General features: G+C 62.6%; 2 protein-coding genes across 3 annotated transcripts in view; both read left to right on the top strand.

Moving 5' to 3' along the window:
- The first annotated feature begins 5,760 nt into the window (after positions 1-5,760).
- On the top strand, positions 5,761-13,130 carry SSTR2 (somatostatin receptor 2). 2 transcript variants are annotated; one of them, XM_075770703.1, is made up of 2 exons: positions 5,761-5,886; positions 6,375-13,130. In XM_075770703.1, the coding sequence occupies exon 2, from the start codon at positions 6,452-6,454 to the stop codon at positions 7,565-7,567; it is 1,116 nt and encodes a 371-aa protein (XP_075626818.1). In that variant the 5' UTR covers positions 5,761-5,886; positions 6,375-6,451; the 3' UTR covers positions 7,568-13,130. The 2 variants fall into 2 exon arrangements, with proteins under 2 accessions (XP_075626818.1, XP_075626819.1); XM_075770704.1 differs by having other exon boundaries at positions 5,763-5,886; positions 6,391-10,147.
- Positions 13,131-13,973: 843 nt separating this feature from the next.
- The window catches only part of RPL38 (ribosomal protein L38), a 153,808-nt gene continuing 153,195 nt past the window's right edge, over positions 13,974-14,586 (top strand). The window contains exon 1 of the mRNA XM_075770615.1: positions 13,974-13,984. The gene's annotated coding sequence lies outside the window, so the exon portion shown is untranslated. The remainder of the gene's footprint in view (positions 13,985-14,586) is intronic.

The following is a 14,586-nucleotide window of genomic DNA, read 5'->3' as shown; positions in this document are numbered from 1 at the left end:
TCCTTCATTAGCTCCCGTAACAAGGCAGACACAGCATGAGGTGCCAGCTGGGAGGGACGCGGGAACGGAGCAAGCGGAGCTCCCCCCGCCACCCCGGGTTCCCCGGCCAGCCGTGGGAGATGCTGGGGACAGCTGGTGAGCCGGCGGGGCTGGCCGTGGGGACGCCGCTGACACGGGAGCCTGGCCTCCACGCTGCCGGGGGCGGCTGGCACGGATGTCCCTGCCTGGGGACGTGTGGGCAGCCCCGGACGATGGGGACAGTCGTGGTGACAGCAAGGCTCTGTGCAGAAGCATCAGCAAAATCAACTCACGCACCCCCCTCCCCTGCTTCCCCAGTGTCATTTCTGCGAGCGGGGACGCGTCCACGTCACCTTCCCCAGGATAACAGGGCTGCCCTCGCACCAGCCACTCCTCCTCCTGCCTGCACGGTCCTGCCTGTCCTCTGCGGCTCAGCCCCGGCGAGGGACGGGGACAGGGTCCGGTCCAGCCCCTTCCCCACGCCAGTTACCGCTCCGGGTGCAGGCAGGCGAAGGCAGCGCCAGGGAGGGCCGGCAGATCCTGCGTGGCCCCTGCCTGTGGCAGCGCCAGGAAGGATGAGACCGGCAGTCACAACCATGCGTTACCTGGAGTCCCTAAAATGCATTTTAAAACAACACAAAGGTCACAAATTCTTGTGCAATATTTCTCATTAAGGTACGTGAGACACTGCGAGGGGCAGCACCGCAGTCCCAGCTCCGGGGAGCCCTGGGGCCACCAGGCAGCCAGGACCCAAATCCCTTCGTTTTGTTGCAATAAAAGTCCTTAGCGATGTCTGGGGTAGCGGTGGCAGGCAGGAGGTGCAGAGGCACGTCCCAGGACAGCGATGGCCCGGGGCACCACAGCCTGAGGCGAGTTTGGAGATGCCCCCCGACGTGCCTCTCGCCCAGCACGGCAAGCGGGGTCCCTCTGCTCCCGCCCCCGTGTCCCCTTCGCACAGGCTGGGCTTGTGGCCGGGCTCTTTCCCAACACAAATTCATCCGTGTCGAGCTGGGGCAGTGGATGGAGCCAGCCTGGACCTGCACCAAGGCGGCTGCCGAGCTGCGGGAACAAGGACATCCAGAGATGTCCCGGGGATGGGGCATGGCAGCAGCACAGCACCGCAGGCAGCGCCAGGCAGGACCGGGCAGGAGCACCAGGCATCTCCATCCCACGGGTTAATGGCACCTGTGAGTCACAAGGCACAAAGTGACAGATTTACGCTTCTCCGCTGGCTCTACGCTCGCCGCGAGAGACACGATGGACGCAGTGCAAGGCTGGGGGAGTGCAGAGTCCCACCGGCACTGAGCTACGACCGACGGCTGCTTGGAACAGGAGGGGATGCGAGTACCAGCGGATCGGCGCGTGCCGTAACTAACCCTGACGTTTCAAGCTGGTGCAGGAAGCCTGCCTGCCAAATGCAGAGTGCTGTTAAGTCCCGATTTAATGCGCACAACCCTCCAACAAGCCAGGCACAGCAGGGAGAGACACGGGCAGGAGCAGAGATTTCGGTCCGTGGTTGCCAAAGGCTCATTAGCGTCAGGGGTTTAGCGATAGGATTCACGGGGAACGTGCGCAGCAGCTTTCGCTGCAGCCCAGCCCGGGTCCCCTCGGCAGAGATCAATAAACTAATTACGGAGGCAAATAAAGGCGGGGTGAGAATGGGAGAGGTGGGAGCAGGAGGAAAGAGCTCTCTGCAGGGGGGTCTGGGGGGAGGCAGCCCTGGGGAAGGAGCTGGGTGCGGGGGTCCCCCAGGACAGCCTCTGACCCACCGGGGCTGCAGAGAAACCTGCATCCCACAGGGTCCGGATGCCGCAGGGTGTCTGGAGATGCTACTGCCCACCCTGGCAGCAAGTGAAGGCACCAGCGCCTCTCCCTCCCCATCAATCACCGCTGCAGACGCTGCCCGATTAGATCACATCGTCCGGCAGCAACCAGCCTGGTTCTGCCCTGCCTCAGGGGTGCAGAGAGATGGCCCAGACCTGTTTGTCTGGCTAATCAGCAGAAAGCAAAGCCTCCCGCCATCCCAGGCACCCCCGTAATTGAGCCAGGCAGCCTCCAGCCTGGCGTCAGCAGAGCCACCAAAGCTGCTCGTGGCTGCTGGGCTGGAGATGGGAAGGGAGAGGGCAGGGAAAAGGCAGTGCCACCCGAAGCGCCCACGGGAGAGGAAACACCACAGTCATCTCTGCCTGCGCTGGCCTTGTCCCTACGGCCACGGGGGACAGCAGGGGCCCTCCAAGGGCAGCGTGCTGGGGAGGAGCGGGCTTGGGCATGGTGTGCGGAGACAGAGCTGCTCGGGGCCGGCTCGCCAAGGCTCCTCGGGCTGGCGCTGCACCCTGCGGCTGGGAACGGGGACAGTGACGGGGCCAGCGGGGCTGCGTGGCATCACTGCCCTCCCTGCAAAGGTCCTTCCCGCCACGCCATGGGACACTGCGGCCAGGCACCCAGAGGAGAGGAGATGAGAGGAAGCTTTAACCCCCAGGGACCTGTCCCCCGGCACAAACAGGGTCCAGAGCAACGACCCGGCATTTCTGCCATCGTTACCAGAGGTATTGGGAGAGACCAGCAGAAGAGCTGTGGTCAGGGGTACTCCGTTACCTCCCAGTTCCCCTCCGCCCTTTCACGGCGCAGACCAGAGAGCCCCACCAGTCCAACGCAGCCTCCTTCATTCCCGCAAAATGCCGGAGGTCTCGCTGCCTCCCCTCCACGTATCGGGGAGAAAGGCCGGCTCACCCTACCCCTCTGTTGGCAACCAAACCCCAGCTCCTTACAACACTCATTTCCAGGACAGGGGTCGAAAGCGCTGTTTTCCACGAGAAGTCTTGCAGAACAGCTGGGAATGGATGGCAGGAAACTTGGAAGGACTTTAAAAACCGCTTTGTGGTCACGTAATCCCCATGCCCCTCTCCCATGGGTTATATCGGTCGTCGAAGCCGTGTGGGAAGAGGCCGTGCATTTCTCCTACATCCAGCCCTGCCAGTAAATTGCTTTTTAGCAGAGTGGATGCTTCCCAGGCTAAAGGACAAAGAGGAGTTTATCTGCCAGCACCAAACCAGCTGCTGGGGTACAACGTCTCTCCGAACCAGGGACCACCCAGAGATACAGATCAGACTCTACACTAGGCTTTCACTCAACCCTAAATCTAAGCAGAATAAAAAAAATTACCTTCAAAAGGCTCAAGCACGGCTTCCCGATTCAGCTAGCTGCTGCTGCACTCCCCGCTGGATGGATATCAGCTCAGCTCAGCCCTTTCATACACACCGGCCCATCATTTCATTAGTTTTGGGGGTTTTTTTTAATGAAGATCAGATTTGGTTTTAGCCAAGCGAGCTTGCTGGCTGAATTCTCGCAGCTCTCTGGCTGCTGCATCCAATGCCAACTGCCCACGGGGGTGAAATCAAAGGGCAGAGGGTGGCTGAAGCCCTGACGCTCGGCAGGCAGCCCCGAGCAGCCCCGCAGCCGGCGGGAAGCACCCCAGGATCCCCACGCTTGCCCTGCCCCAGCTGCCCGCTGCTCCAGCACCCCAGCACAGCAGGAAGACGATGCTCAGCACCATGCTGGGCACCGGGAGAAACCGCTGTGAGCCCCAGCTGTGGTCTGGTCTTGGTGATGGGGTGAGGGGGGACTGCAGCATGCCGACCTGCCACGAGCAAGGCTTGCCGACCGCACGGCTGCACGCCGGGGATCACGGGGAAGGATGTGGCAGCATCACCTATTCAGGGGAGAAATTCAAGGAGGCAGCACTGGAAACGCGCACAGCAAGGCTTTGCACTGCCCTTCCCGCTGCCAGCGACGGCTGCAGATGCAGCTTTGAGGGACGATCACGGTCAGGACATCCCTCCTGGGCACAGGAACCAGCCGAGAGAGGATAAAACCACTGTGAAAAGGTCACCAGGCATCAAAACCCTCTCCTGTGCCACGCTGGTGTGCTGCACTCCCTCCTCCCCAGTGTCGGGGAACATCTCTGCCCTGCCTCCACCTCCGCCTGCGTTTCCAGCGCACCAGTGGTCCCTGGGTTCACGTGCAGGCGCCCTGCCCAGAGCAGCATCCCAGGGAGCTGCCCCTGGGGCTTGCAATGGGTGACATGCAATGGGACACCCCAACCCCAGTGGGCAGCACCCCGCAGAGGTCCGACCCCCCCATCCGTATCAGCCAAACCATCTTCTTCCCTCTCCTCCCTCCTCACACACTTTTACTGGGATATTAATTTCCACGTCGTCTATACCAGAAGAAGCTTTTTTCAGCCTCCCAAAGATTTATGAGGCTGATAATGATCCTCACTCGTACTCCAGGACCCGGTGTCTTCAGATCCACCTTGGGAAGTGGATGGCTAAGTGCGGATGAGAACCTCCCAGCCCCTCTTGCCGCAATCAGCAGCCTCGCTCTGGGTTCTTTGTTCCAAGTCACTCTTAATTTCCTGCTTTCTATTGTCTCTTTGATAGGTGATGGAAAGGGGGGGAGAAGGAATAGCTATTATTTAATTGCTTTCAAGATCTCAAACAAACCAGAGCAGAGGTTATCTCCCCCAAACCTCTGTTTTTTGGTCTTCCTTCTCCTGTTGTCGTTACTGGGTAACTGGAGAGGGAGAGGCTGCGGCAGCAGCCACCCGTACTGCGTGAGTCCCCGGAGACCCCAAAGCTGTGGGCAGTCACCGCATCTCCTTCCCACCTCCCCCAGGCTGTGCCAAGCCTTATCTCACCTTTGGTGGTAAGGTGCAAAGTCCTGAGGCCAAGGTACTCCCAGCTTCCTGGGAGACTTTGGGATTCTCGGACCCCTCTTGGGGGTCTCCAGCTGGGGTCACATCACCCTGCGTGACCATCACCCCACCATCGCACTGTCCCGTCCCTCACCCTGCCCCGGTGGCCCTGGAGACACCAGGAGAAGCTGAGCCCTTCGCACCGTTGCTGGAACCAAAACGTTGCTTCTGCAGCAGGAGCCAGGCGGCGAGGCCAAGGTCTTGGCGTACGTGACCCTGTGGGGTCTCTGCTGCTGGAAGCCCCGTGGGGCCAGGCAGGTCCCGCCACGCTCTGGGGGGAGCCAGGGTCCCCGCACCCACGCTGCCTGCTGCACAGCACCTCCAGCACATGTCCCCGGGCCCCCCTCTGGGGCCCTGGTTTTGGGCACCCTCCACCATGCACCAACAGCCTCTGCGAGCCGGAGAGCGGCGGAGCTGGGGCCGGCCGGAGCCCTGGGGCAGCGCCCAGAGCCGCAATGGGCCGAGGTGCGGGGCACAGGGCACAGGGCACAGGGCACAGGGCACAGCGGGCACGGCGCGACAGGCAGGGCGGGCAGCGCGGGCACGGCGGGGGGAGCACGGCAGGACGGGCAGAGCCGGCAGGGAGGGCAGAGGAGGGCAGGGCAGGGTGGGCAGAGCAGGGTGGGCAGCGCGGGCAGAGCGGGCAGAGCGGGCAGGGCTGGGTGGGCAGCGCGGGCAGGGAGGGCAGAGGAGGGCAGGGCAGGGTGAGCAGGGCAGGGTGGGCAGCGCGGGCAGAACGGGCAGGGCTGGGTGGGCAGCGCGGGCAGGGAGGGCAGAGGAGGGCAGGGCAGGGTGAGCAGGGCAGGGTGGGCAGCGCGGGCAGAGCGGGCAGAGCGGGCAGGGCAGCGCGGGCAGAGCGGGCAGAGCGGGCAGAGCGGGCAGGGCAGGGTGGGCAGCGCGGGCAGAGCGGGCAGGGCTGTCCCCGCCCCGGCCCCGCAGAGCCGCCCTGCGCGGGGCGGGGCGCAGCCGGTGCGCTGGGTCCGGTGGCGGAGCCGCGCCGGGGACGGCGGGTTCGCGGAGCCGAGCGGAGCGGAGCGGTTGGAGCGGTGCGGAGCGGCGGGCGCTGCCGGTACCTCCCCGCTGCCCGCCGGGCCGGGGTGCGGCGGCGGGAGCAGGTGAGCGGGGGCGGGGGGGGGGGTCCGGGCAGCACCGCCCGGTGCCCCTGGGCGGCTGCAGCGGCGGGGAGCGGGGGGAAGGCTCCTGGGGGGGGGGGGGGGGGGGCTGCACCCCCGCCCCGAGCTCATCGTCCGTGGGAGCCGACCAGGCTCGGGGTGCCCGTCCCGGCTGGGAAGGAAGGGGCTGACGCCCCGCCGAAAGGCGAGGACAGAGAAAGGGGTTTCCCCCCCCCCCCCGGTGCTCGGAGCTCCGGGTGTCGGTCGCACCCGCCCGGGACTCCCGGGTCGTGTTTTGGGAGTGGTAAGGACTCCGGTAGCGCCGGAGTCAGGAGGAGCTGTGGCGGGGCCGGGGCAGACTGCTGGGCACCGTGCGGGTCCCGAGGGGAGAGGGGGGAGGTGGTTTGGGGAAAGCCCCGCGGAGCTTGGCAGGAGGACGGGCAAATCCTCCCCAGGAATCCCTTCATTTCTCTTTATTCTCTGATTTCTAGAATCTTCTCTCCCCAGAGCAAGGGAAGATGACATCTCCGCTCCTCTGAACCTGCAGTGCCCAGGGACTGGCAGAGCCATGGAGCTGGAATACGAGCTGCCCAACGCCACCGTGTTCTGGTTCTCCCCGGCTTCCCCCTTCGACAACTTCTCCGTGGAGGCACCCGCCAACGTATCGCAGAATGCCACAGGCCAGCACTTCGACCTGACCAGCAACGCCATCCTCACCTTCATCTACTTTGTGGTCTGCATCATAGGGCTGTGCGGCAACACGCTGGTGATATACGTCATCCTTTGTTATGCCAAGATGAAGACCATCACCAACATCTACATCCTCAACTTGGCCATCGCAGATGAGCTGTTCATGCTTGGCCTGCCCTTCCTGGCCATGCAGGTCGCCCTGGTACACTGGCCCTTTGGTAAAGCCATCTGCAGAATTGTCATGACGGTGGATGGGATCAACCAGTTCACCAGTATCTTCTGCTTGACAGTTATGAGCGTTGACCGGTACCTGGCTGTTGTCCATCCCATTAAATCTGCCAAGTGGAGGCGGCCCAGGACAGCCAAAATGATCAGTGTGGCCGTTTGGGGTGTCTCCCTGTTGGTGATCATGCCCATCATGATTTATGCTGGGGTGCAGCATAATCACGGCAGGAGTAGCTGCACCATCATCTGGCCAGGGGAGTCGGGCGCCTGGTACACAGGCTTCATCATCTACACCTTCATCCTGGGCTTCCTGGTGCCTCTCACCATTATCTGCCTTTGCTACTTGTTCATCATCATCAAAGTCAAGTCCTCGGGCATCAGAGTGGGCTCCTCCAAGAGGAAAAAGTCTGAGAAGAAAGTCACCAGGATGGTCTCCATCGTGGTCGCTGTCTTCATCTTCTGCTGGCTCCCCTTCTACATCTTCAACGTCTCCTCAGTCTCCGTCCTGATTGTGCCCACGCCCGTCCTCAAGGGCATGTTCGACTTTGTGGTGGTCCTCAGTTACGCGAACAGCTGTGCCAACCCCATCCTTTATGCCTTCTTGTCCGACAACTTCAAGAAGAGCTTTCAGAACGTCCTCTGCCTGGTGAAGGTCAGCGGCATGGATGAGGCAGACCGAAGCGACAGCAAGCAGGACAAATCCAGGCTCAACGAGACCACAGAAACCCAAAGGACCCTGCTCAATGGTGACCTGCAGACGAGCATCTGAGAGGACAGCGGGGTTGTCCTTCCTTTGCTCTCCTCTCCCCACTTGCTCCCAACTGGCACTGGCGTGTACGGAGTCGGGGCAGGAGCGCCAGCTCGGGGGACAGCGGTGTGCACACGGATGGGTGGGGGGGGTCCTCAGCTGGGCTCCTCCTGAGCTGCCGGTGGGTTGGCTTTCAAGCGCTGGGAAGGATCCGGTTCAGGAGGAGCTGCCTCGCCAGGAAAACAAAGACAACTTGTAGCAATGCAGCGCATTTCAACACCAAAGTGCCACCATGGGCCACAGCCATCGCTGGGGCAGCTCCACTGGCTTCCCTGGTGTTGCCCTCGGGGCTGGTTGGCTTTGGGTGCTCTGCCCCTGAACGGGTGCTTGCACGTGGACACGCACGCGCAGCGGGGTGACCTCAGGAGGAGCCGAGGCCACGGGTGAGTGCCAACACGCGTGCCCCCGCAGAGATACACCGTCCTATAGCAAAAATCTGGTGGGAGCTCCCCGGAGAGCCCGCGCGTGCTCCCACAGTCACCCTCCCTGAGGAGACAAGGATATTTGGGGTTGCATTTTGCCCGGCTTGTAAGTTACTCCATCACCTCCCCTGAAGCCTCCTTGCTGCTGTTTGACTATGTCGTTCGCAACGCCGCCCTGCCCGGAGGCGGCACGCCAGGACCAGGACAGAGGCGTCCACCCCGCGGGAAGCAGCTCTGCCGCCCCGGCAGCCCCTCTGTCCCCCCGCGCTCCTGCCCTGCCCCCCGAGCCCCACCATCGCCCGCTGCAGGGGACCCCCTTCCCTCCTCCCGCCGTGACGTCACCTGCCCGCAGGTTTTCTCCTCGGATGGAGGATTTCCCCCTTTTCCCTCCCCAGTAGCCGCTTGCCCCTCCTGCCGCTCGCATCTGCTCACGGTCAGTCCCACGCTGCGCCGGCAGCCGAGATCGCTGTTCTCCCCAGCGAGCCACGGCCGGGCTGGCTGAGCAGCCACCTGCAGCACCAGTCCCCGGTGGGAAATCCTCGGAAGCGTTTAAACCGCAGAAAACCACCGAGGGGGGGGGGGGTTTGGAGCACCCTAACACGGGCTGCAGCACATCCCGCTGCCAACGGCTCGTCCTGCCCTCGCCGTGGCTCTGAGGATCGCTGGGACTGGGGCTGGCGGCCCCACGGCGCGCAGCGAGCGAACATCGACCGGCCGCCGGTGACGCCTGCCCTGCTCCTTCCAGGCAAGTCACGCCGGTGGAAGGAGTGATGGAGAGAATGGGTGACGGGAGGTGGGGGGTGCTGGGGACTTGGCCCCGACCCTCGTTCGAGCTGAAGGGACCGGGCGGAGCAGGTGACAGGGCTTCCAGCACCGAGGTGTGAGGAAGAGCAGGGCAGCACGCGTCCAGCCCCCCGGTCCCTCTCCTGCACCGCGGCATGGGAAAAGGGGGACACGGGGTGCAGTCCACAGTGTGAGGGGTGGCGGGTCTGGCTCAGTGTCCGCTGCATTTACCTTCTCAAGACCGTCCTGGAGCTTTCGGCTCTGCCCCTGTCCCTGTCCGCCCTTCCAGCTCAGCACAAGCACCCGGGGCTCGGGAGCCCTGACCACTCACTCCTGCCCCAGCAAAGCCGCCCTCCTCGGCCAGCGCAGCGGGAGCGCGAGGGAAAGCCCAGGGGAGAGGGAGAAGTGCTGTCTTCCTGCCAGAGCACCCGGAGCAGTTTCTGTGCCGGAGGCCAGACTCTGTTCACAGGCTCTTGCTCCAGAGCTGAGCCGTGGGAACGCAGCACCCCAGGAGAAAACAGCCGGGTCCCGCTCACCCTCCTCTTCCCATCCCACCCTGACGTCCCTGCACCCCAGCCCCATCGCTGGCAGACGCAGAGCCTTCACCTCGCGCTACAAACGATGCGGGAGGCGAGGATGAACGTTGCCCACGAGGTGCCGCCCGCTTTTGGGGTGCTGCCTTGCTCAACCGCGTACCCCAGCTCGATGCTCCGAGAGCACCAGCTCTAGGAGGAGTTTTCCTGTGGCTCTGCAGGGGCTTTCTGCCTGGGGCATCACAGGTCCTGCTGTGCCACCCCAGCACCCCCAAAAGGGCTCGGTGCCAGGCTCAACGCCTGCTCCCCGGCACAGCTCTGGTGGACACCGACTCCCGCATGACAGAACAGCACTGGGGACGCTGCGCAGGGCTCGGGGGCTCTCTGCGGGGCAAAGCAGAGCGTTGTCAGCATTTATTTGCTTTTAACTATTTACTGTGGAACGTGTGTCTGCATTCAAGTGCTCGGAGGCACCGCATGGGCTCAGCGCTGAGCAGGCACCTGCCTGTCCCCTCGCTGCCTGTGCCGGGCTGTGCAGGCAGCTGCTCACCGAGCGCATCCCTGCGCCGGCTTTGTTAAGGGAAGTACAGCCGAACAACGGCTCTGAGACAGGCAGGCTGCCCTGCTGATGCTGCAGGAATTAAAACACGAGCAGCGTGTCACGCTACAGTGAAATATCGGACGGCGATGGCCAGGCCTGGTGCAGCCGCAGCCCTCCGCTCTGGTGAGGCTTCGGTGTCACAGCTGCAGCGATGCGTCAGCGGGGCTTTGGCTCTTTGGTGGGCAGTGAAGGAGTTGTGGAAAAGCAGGGGAGGCGGTTGGGGGGGGGGGGGGCACGTTGAGCCCCCTGCCCGTCATGGGAGCTGACGTTTGCACCCCCCAGCACTCCCCCGCAGCGGGGCCAGAGCTGCTGGTCCTGTCCGTGCAAGCCCTGCCACCAACGCGCAGACCGACCGGGGGGAGCGCAGGGGGTGATACCCGTTCCCAGCCGTACGCTCACAGGAGCCTTCAGCAGGAGTCCCTGGCCGGGAGCATCTCCCCTCTGTGCTGGTTTAACGCTGACAATAGGGAAAGCCTGGCTTCCTAGCCCCGGGAGGGACCCGTGCCCGGCCCTGCGCGTGCCCAGGTCAGCTTCGTCCTGGCAGAACCCCCCAGGCAGGGACGTTTCTGGCAGCTCAGGGCTGTGCAGGGGGGGGCTGTGATCTGGAATACCCCATTCCCCCCCTTTGCAGCCAGGGGCTCTCTGGGGCTGGGGATAACGGGGCTGCAGAGGAGCGAGGGGCACGGGGGGGGGGGGGGCTGCCACCGATGTCCCAAGGCCACCAAGGTGGGATGCTGCAGGGCAGGAGCACAGGGAGGCTCCCGGGGGGGTGGCAGGGCACCCCACGGCCGCCCTGGCGCAGCTCACCTCGCCCCACGGGAAGGGCAGGAGAACGAAACGTGCCGCCTCGATGGAGCAAGCAGGGGAGGGAGCCGCAGCCCAACGCTCGCAGTAAAACCAGCAAAATAAAACCTTCTGCTGGTTCATTGCTGACTAACAAACAGCAGCACCGTTGCTGCTGTAACAAAGTTTTCCTTCCCAGCCACTTGATTTTAGTGGGAACTTGACCTCATATTGGATCTGTTCTGAAAAGCCTCGCAGAGCTGCTGGCAGCATAATGAGAAATCTCTCCCAGTTATTGCAGAGCGAATAGGCTGATGAGTGGCTCCGCTGCTACTTCACACGCAGACTGTCCCTGCAAGCGAGATTAATTACAGCTCCCGCCTGCCCGGCTGGAGCAGCAGGAACAGATTTATCTCAAATCGGAGGCAATGGGAAGCAGACCCCCGCGTGTCCCATAGAGCTCCCCTGTACACCGGGAGCACGGATCCAGCCCCGCGCTCCTCGGAGCGGGGCCGGAGCTGGTCGCTTTGCTGCGGGGCTGCGCGCGCGGCGGTGCTGCCTCGGCTGGGGCTGTCGTCGCTGGTGGGGCTGTCACCAGGGGGGTTTGCAGCTGGTCACTCTTGCAAGAAACTGCCAGTCCCAGCACCTGCATGGCCCCCTCAAAACCAACTCCTTTTCCTCTCCCCACCACTAGTTCCCCCCCGCCCCGTGCAGATGAGGAACCCCAGCAAAGCCGAGGGCTGGCTCCGCAGCTCTCCCGAGCCCCTGCAGGGATTGACCTGCCTGGAGGCATCCTTGCTGTCCCCACTTCCTCAGCCCTTGGGGACCAGGGGCGTGAAGCCTGGTGCTGTGGCTGGGCTGAGCATCGCCACGGGTGCGCATCCGACCTGGGACCAAGCCACCAACCCTGGCTCCTGGCGCTGCGATGGCCAGTGCCCCCCCAGTGCTCGATAGCCAAACCCTGCTCTGATGGGCTGGGAGAGGTTGGGTTTGGACCCGGAGCCTACAGCTCCTCAGATCAGCACCAATACTGCCTTGGACTTCTTTAAAATAATGATCTCCTAATGAACCTCACTGTCCTGTCTCTGGAGGGCTTCCTGACTCTCCGTCTCGACGGGAAGAGCCTTGCCTTTGATGGAGACTCCACGGAGAGGTCCCTTCCCTCCCAGACCTGCACAAATGCAGGCAGCCTCGTGGGCAGTTGTGCAGCCCGTGATCCCCAGCCAGCTCCATCCCCTGCAACGAGAGCTCCCAGGCTCCGGATCTGTGCCACTGCTTTAGAGCAGGGCTTGACTCTCACATCTCGGGGGTTGTTTCAGCCCTTGCTGCGGACAAGCTGATGTCAAAGCACTCAGGGAGAGTCTCCATCCCCTCTGCTGGGACTGCACCAGCCACACACCCTGCCCAGGGTGGCTCGAAGAGGGGATCACCAGCAAGGCACGAGCAAAGGGCACAGCAGACCCCAAACCAGCCTTCCCAGTACTAGATCTGAAACGAGAGCTGCTGCTTCCCCACCCACGGACACCTCTGCCCTTCCCTGCCAGCCTCTGGCCCCCAGCCTTGCACCCACGTCTCCTGCCAGGTTTCAGCCCCGCTCCCTGCTTGCTCCAGGACCTGGACTGCAGAAAGCCAGGGCACGAGGACAGCCAGGCTCCAGCTGAGATTCGGGGGACCCTGCCTCGAGCCGTGTCCTGACAAGGGATGCAACACCTGGGCACCCCAGCTGTCCCACCCCACCCTGCACGGCCAGGAGGAAGGGGTGGGTGATTGTACATAGATGTACATACTGGACATGCCAGCGAAGGGGTTTATGGCACTGACGCTGTGGAGACGCTCTGCAGCCTGTGTTCTGCTGCAGATGCTGGCTCAGCCCCTCCTCGTGCACACAGGAGCGAGTCGGACTCGGCCCCTCGGGGGGTCCCTTGGCTCCCTCTTGCCCTTCCCGTGGGCCATGGGGCTGGTGGTGCCACGCATGAGCTGGGAGGGACCGAGGAGGCTGCTCCCATGTTGACGGGCGACTTCTGCAGGGCGAGGGAAGGCAAGCTTTAGTCTCTACTATAAACACCAGAGCCCTTCCCTGCCAAGCCGGGGCTGTAGCGATCTGGGGGTCATCCTGTTCCCTCCCCGCAGCAGTACTGCGCCACGCTGCCCACCTCCTGTACATACATCCTCTGTATCTATAGCTGTGCTCTGTATAGTGTGCGTGGGTCTGCTGTACAACACGTCGTGAGTGGAACACGCCGGAGAGTGTTTCTCTGCTTTAAGTCTCGTTTTCCTCTGTAGCAATTGTTTCTCGGTGTGGAACCAAGCCTTCCCGTGGCAAAGGCTCCCGACTGCCACGGGCTGTGCCGCGGGGAGGGAGTTGCGGATGGGGTGGGAGGGAAGTAAAAGAGTTTTCCTACAATTTGTGACTCTGTGTGCTTGTGTCAGAGCTGGGCAGGAGCACTGGGGTATAACCGAGGCTTGGATTCTTCCCTGGGAGGAGAAGAGGCACCAAACCCTGGAGTCCCACCAAGGGACAATTCACACTTGGTTCCTCTCCCAAAACCAGCTCTTCCCCACATCATCTCCCTGCTGACAAGCAACGCACCTGATTCCTCACCTGTGGGGTGGTCTCAGCTTCCGAGGGTCCATGCAGCAGGAGGTTTGCCCCAAAACCCCACAAGATCGCTCCCTGGTCAGCACAGACTCGGGGCACTGAGATACAGGTGTGTCTGTGCCAGCCTCAGCCCCTAAACTGGACGGGTCACAAACAGCTCTGCGATACAAGGGGTTGCAGAGACTCAGTCCAAACAGCTGGATGGGAGAAGCTCCTCTTCCCAAGAGGACACCGGGCTGGTTTTGATGAGATGGGGGATGTCAAGTGCCATCCCTGGAGGTTTAACCCACTGGAGGGACCAGCGCTGGGAGGGGGTGCTCAGGGGAGAGGTACGTTACAGGGAAACACGCCGATGGCGAGGAATCAGCTCTGCTACAAACCGACGGGTGAGCTCTGACCGGCCGCACAGACCAGCCTTACCATCAACCCCTTCGCTCCAAAACACCTGCGATTTTTTCCTTCCCCCCCCCCCTCCCAATTTGCAACACAAACAAGAGTTTACAGGATTTGAATACAACCTCTGCCAGCAAAGCCCCAGCAGCCCCCAGGACCACTCCCAGGTTCCACCCGCATCTCCCAGGGAGCTGGACGTCCTCCTGGCCCCCGCAGGGAGCAGCGGATCGCTGGGGCAGGAAAGCAATTGCCACGCTGGTTGCTACACTGCGTTGTAGCCGGCCGAGTCAGCATTAGGTGCTAAACAGGTACGTTAGGTGCAGGGAGCTCTTCTGGTCAGATTTATGTATAAATATACAGACACACAAGTACATACAAAGAGACGGCTCCGGGTTTCCGTCAGAAAATATAAAGTCTTTACATGAAGGCTGGTAGCAGAAAGGCAGCAACTGCCCAAGGAAGATTCTGCAAACGCAAACCAGAGCGTGCTGACTTCATTCTGCCTCCGCAGGCTGAAAATACCCGAGGCGATGGGAAGTGCAGGTATTGCGAGGTGGAGCTACATAAAACAGAGGGAGGGAGCAATAAAACACTATTCGGAGGGGCCTTTTTGTTTCCAGTGGGTGTATTCCAGCTGTGCCCCCCCCCCGACACGCTTTCACACAGTGGGATTTTGCCAAACCTGAGCAAGAGGAGCCCTTTTTTTATCGTTAAAACCGGGGCCAGTGGCGTTTTGCTGACAGCATTTTTTGGGGGGAGAAATCCTGGTGCGCAGAGCAGGGCTGTTGGAGGGGCCCCCACCAGCCCGGCCGCCCCCTCGCAGGCGGCTGCCGGAGCAGGGTCCCCCCCAACCCAACCACCCACCG

This window comes from Balearica regulorum, chromosome 18, assembly GCF_011004875.1.
Source record: "Balearica regulorum gibbericeps isolate bBalReg1 chromosome 18, bBalReg1.pri, whole genome shotgun sequence".
Classification (NCBI taxonomy): Eukaryota; Metazoa; Chordata; class Aves; order Gruiformes; family Gruidae; genus Balearica; species Balearica regulorum.
Note: the sequence above shows the minus strand (reverse complement) of the source record. Positions and strands in the feature narration are given on the sequence as shown.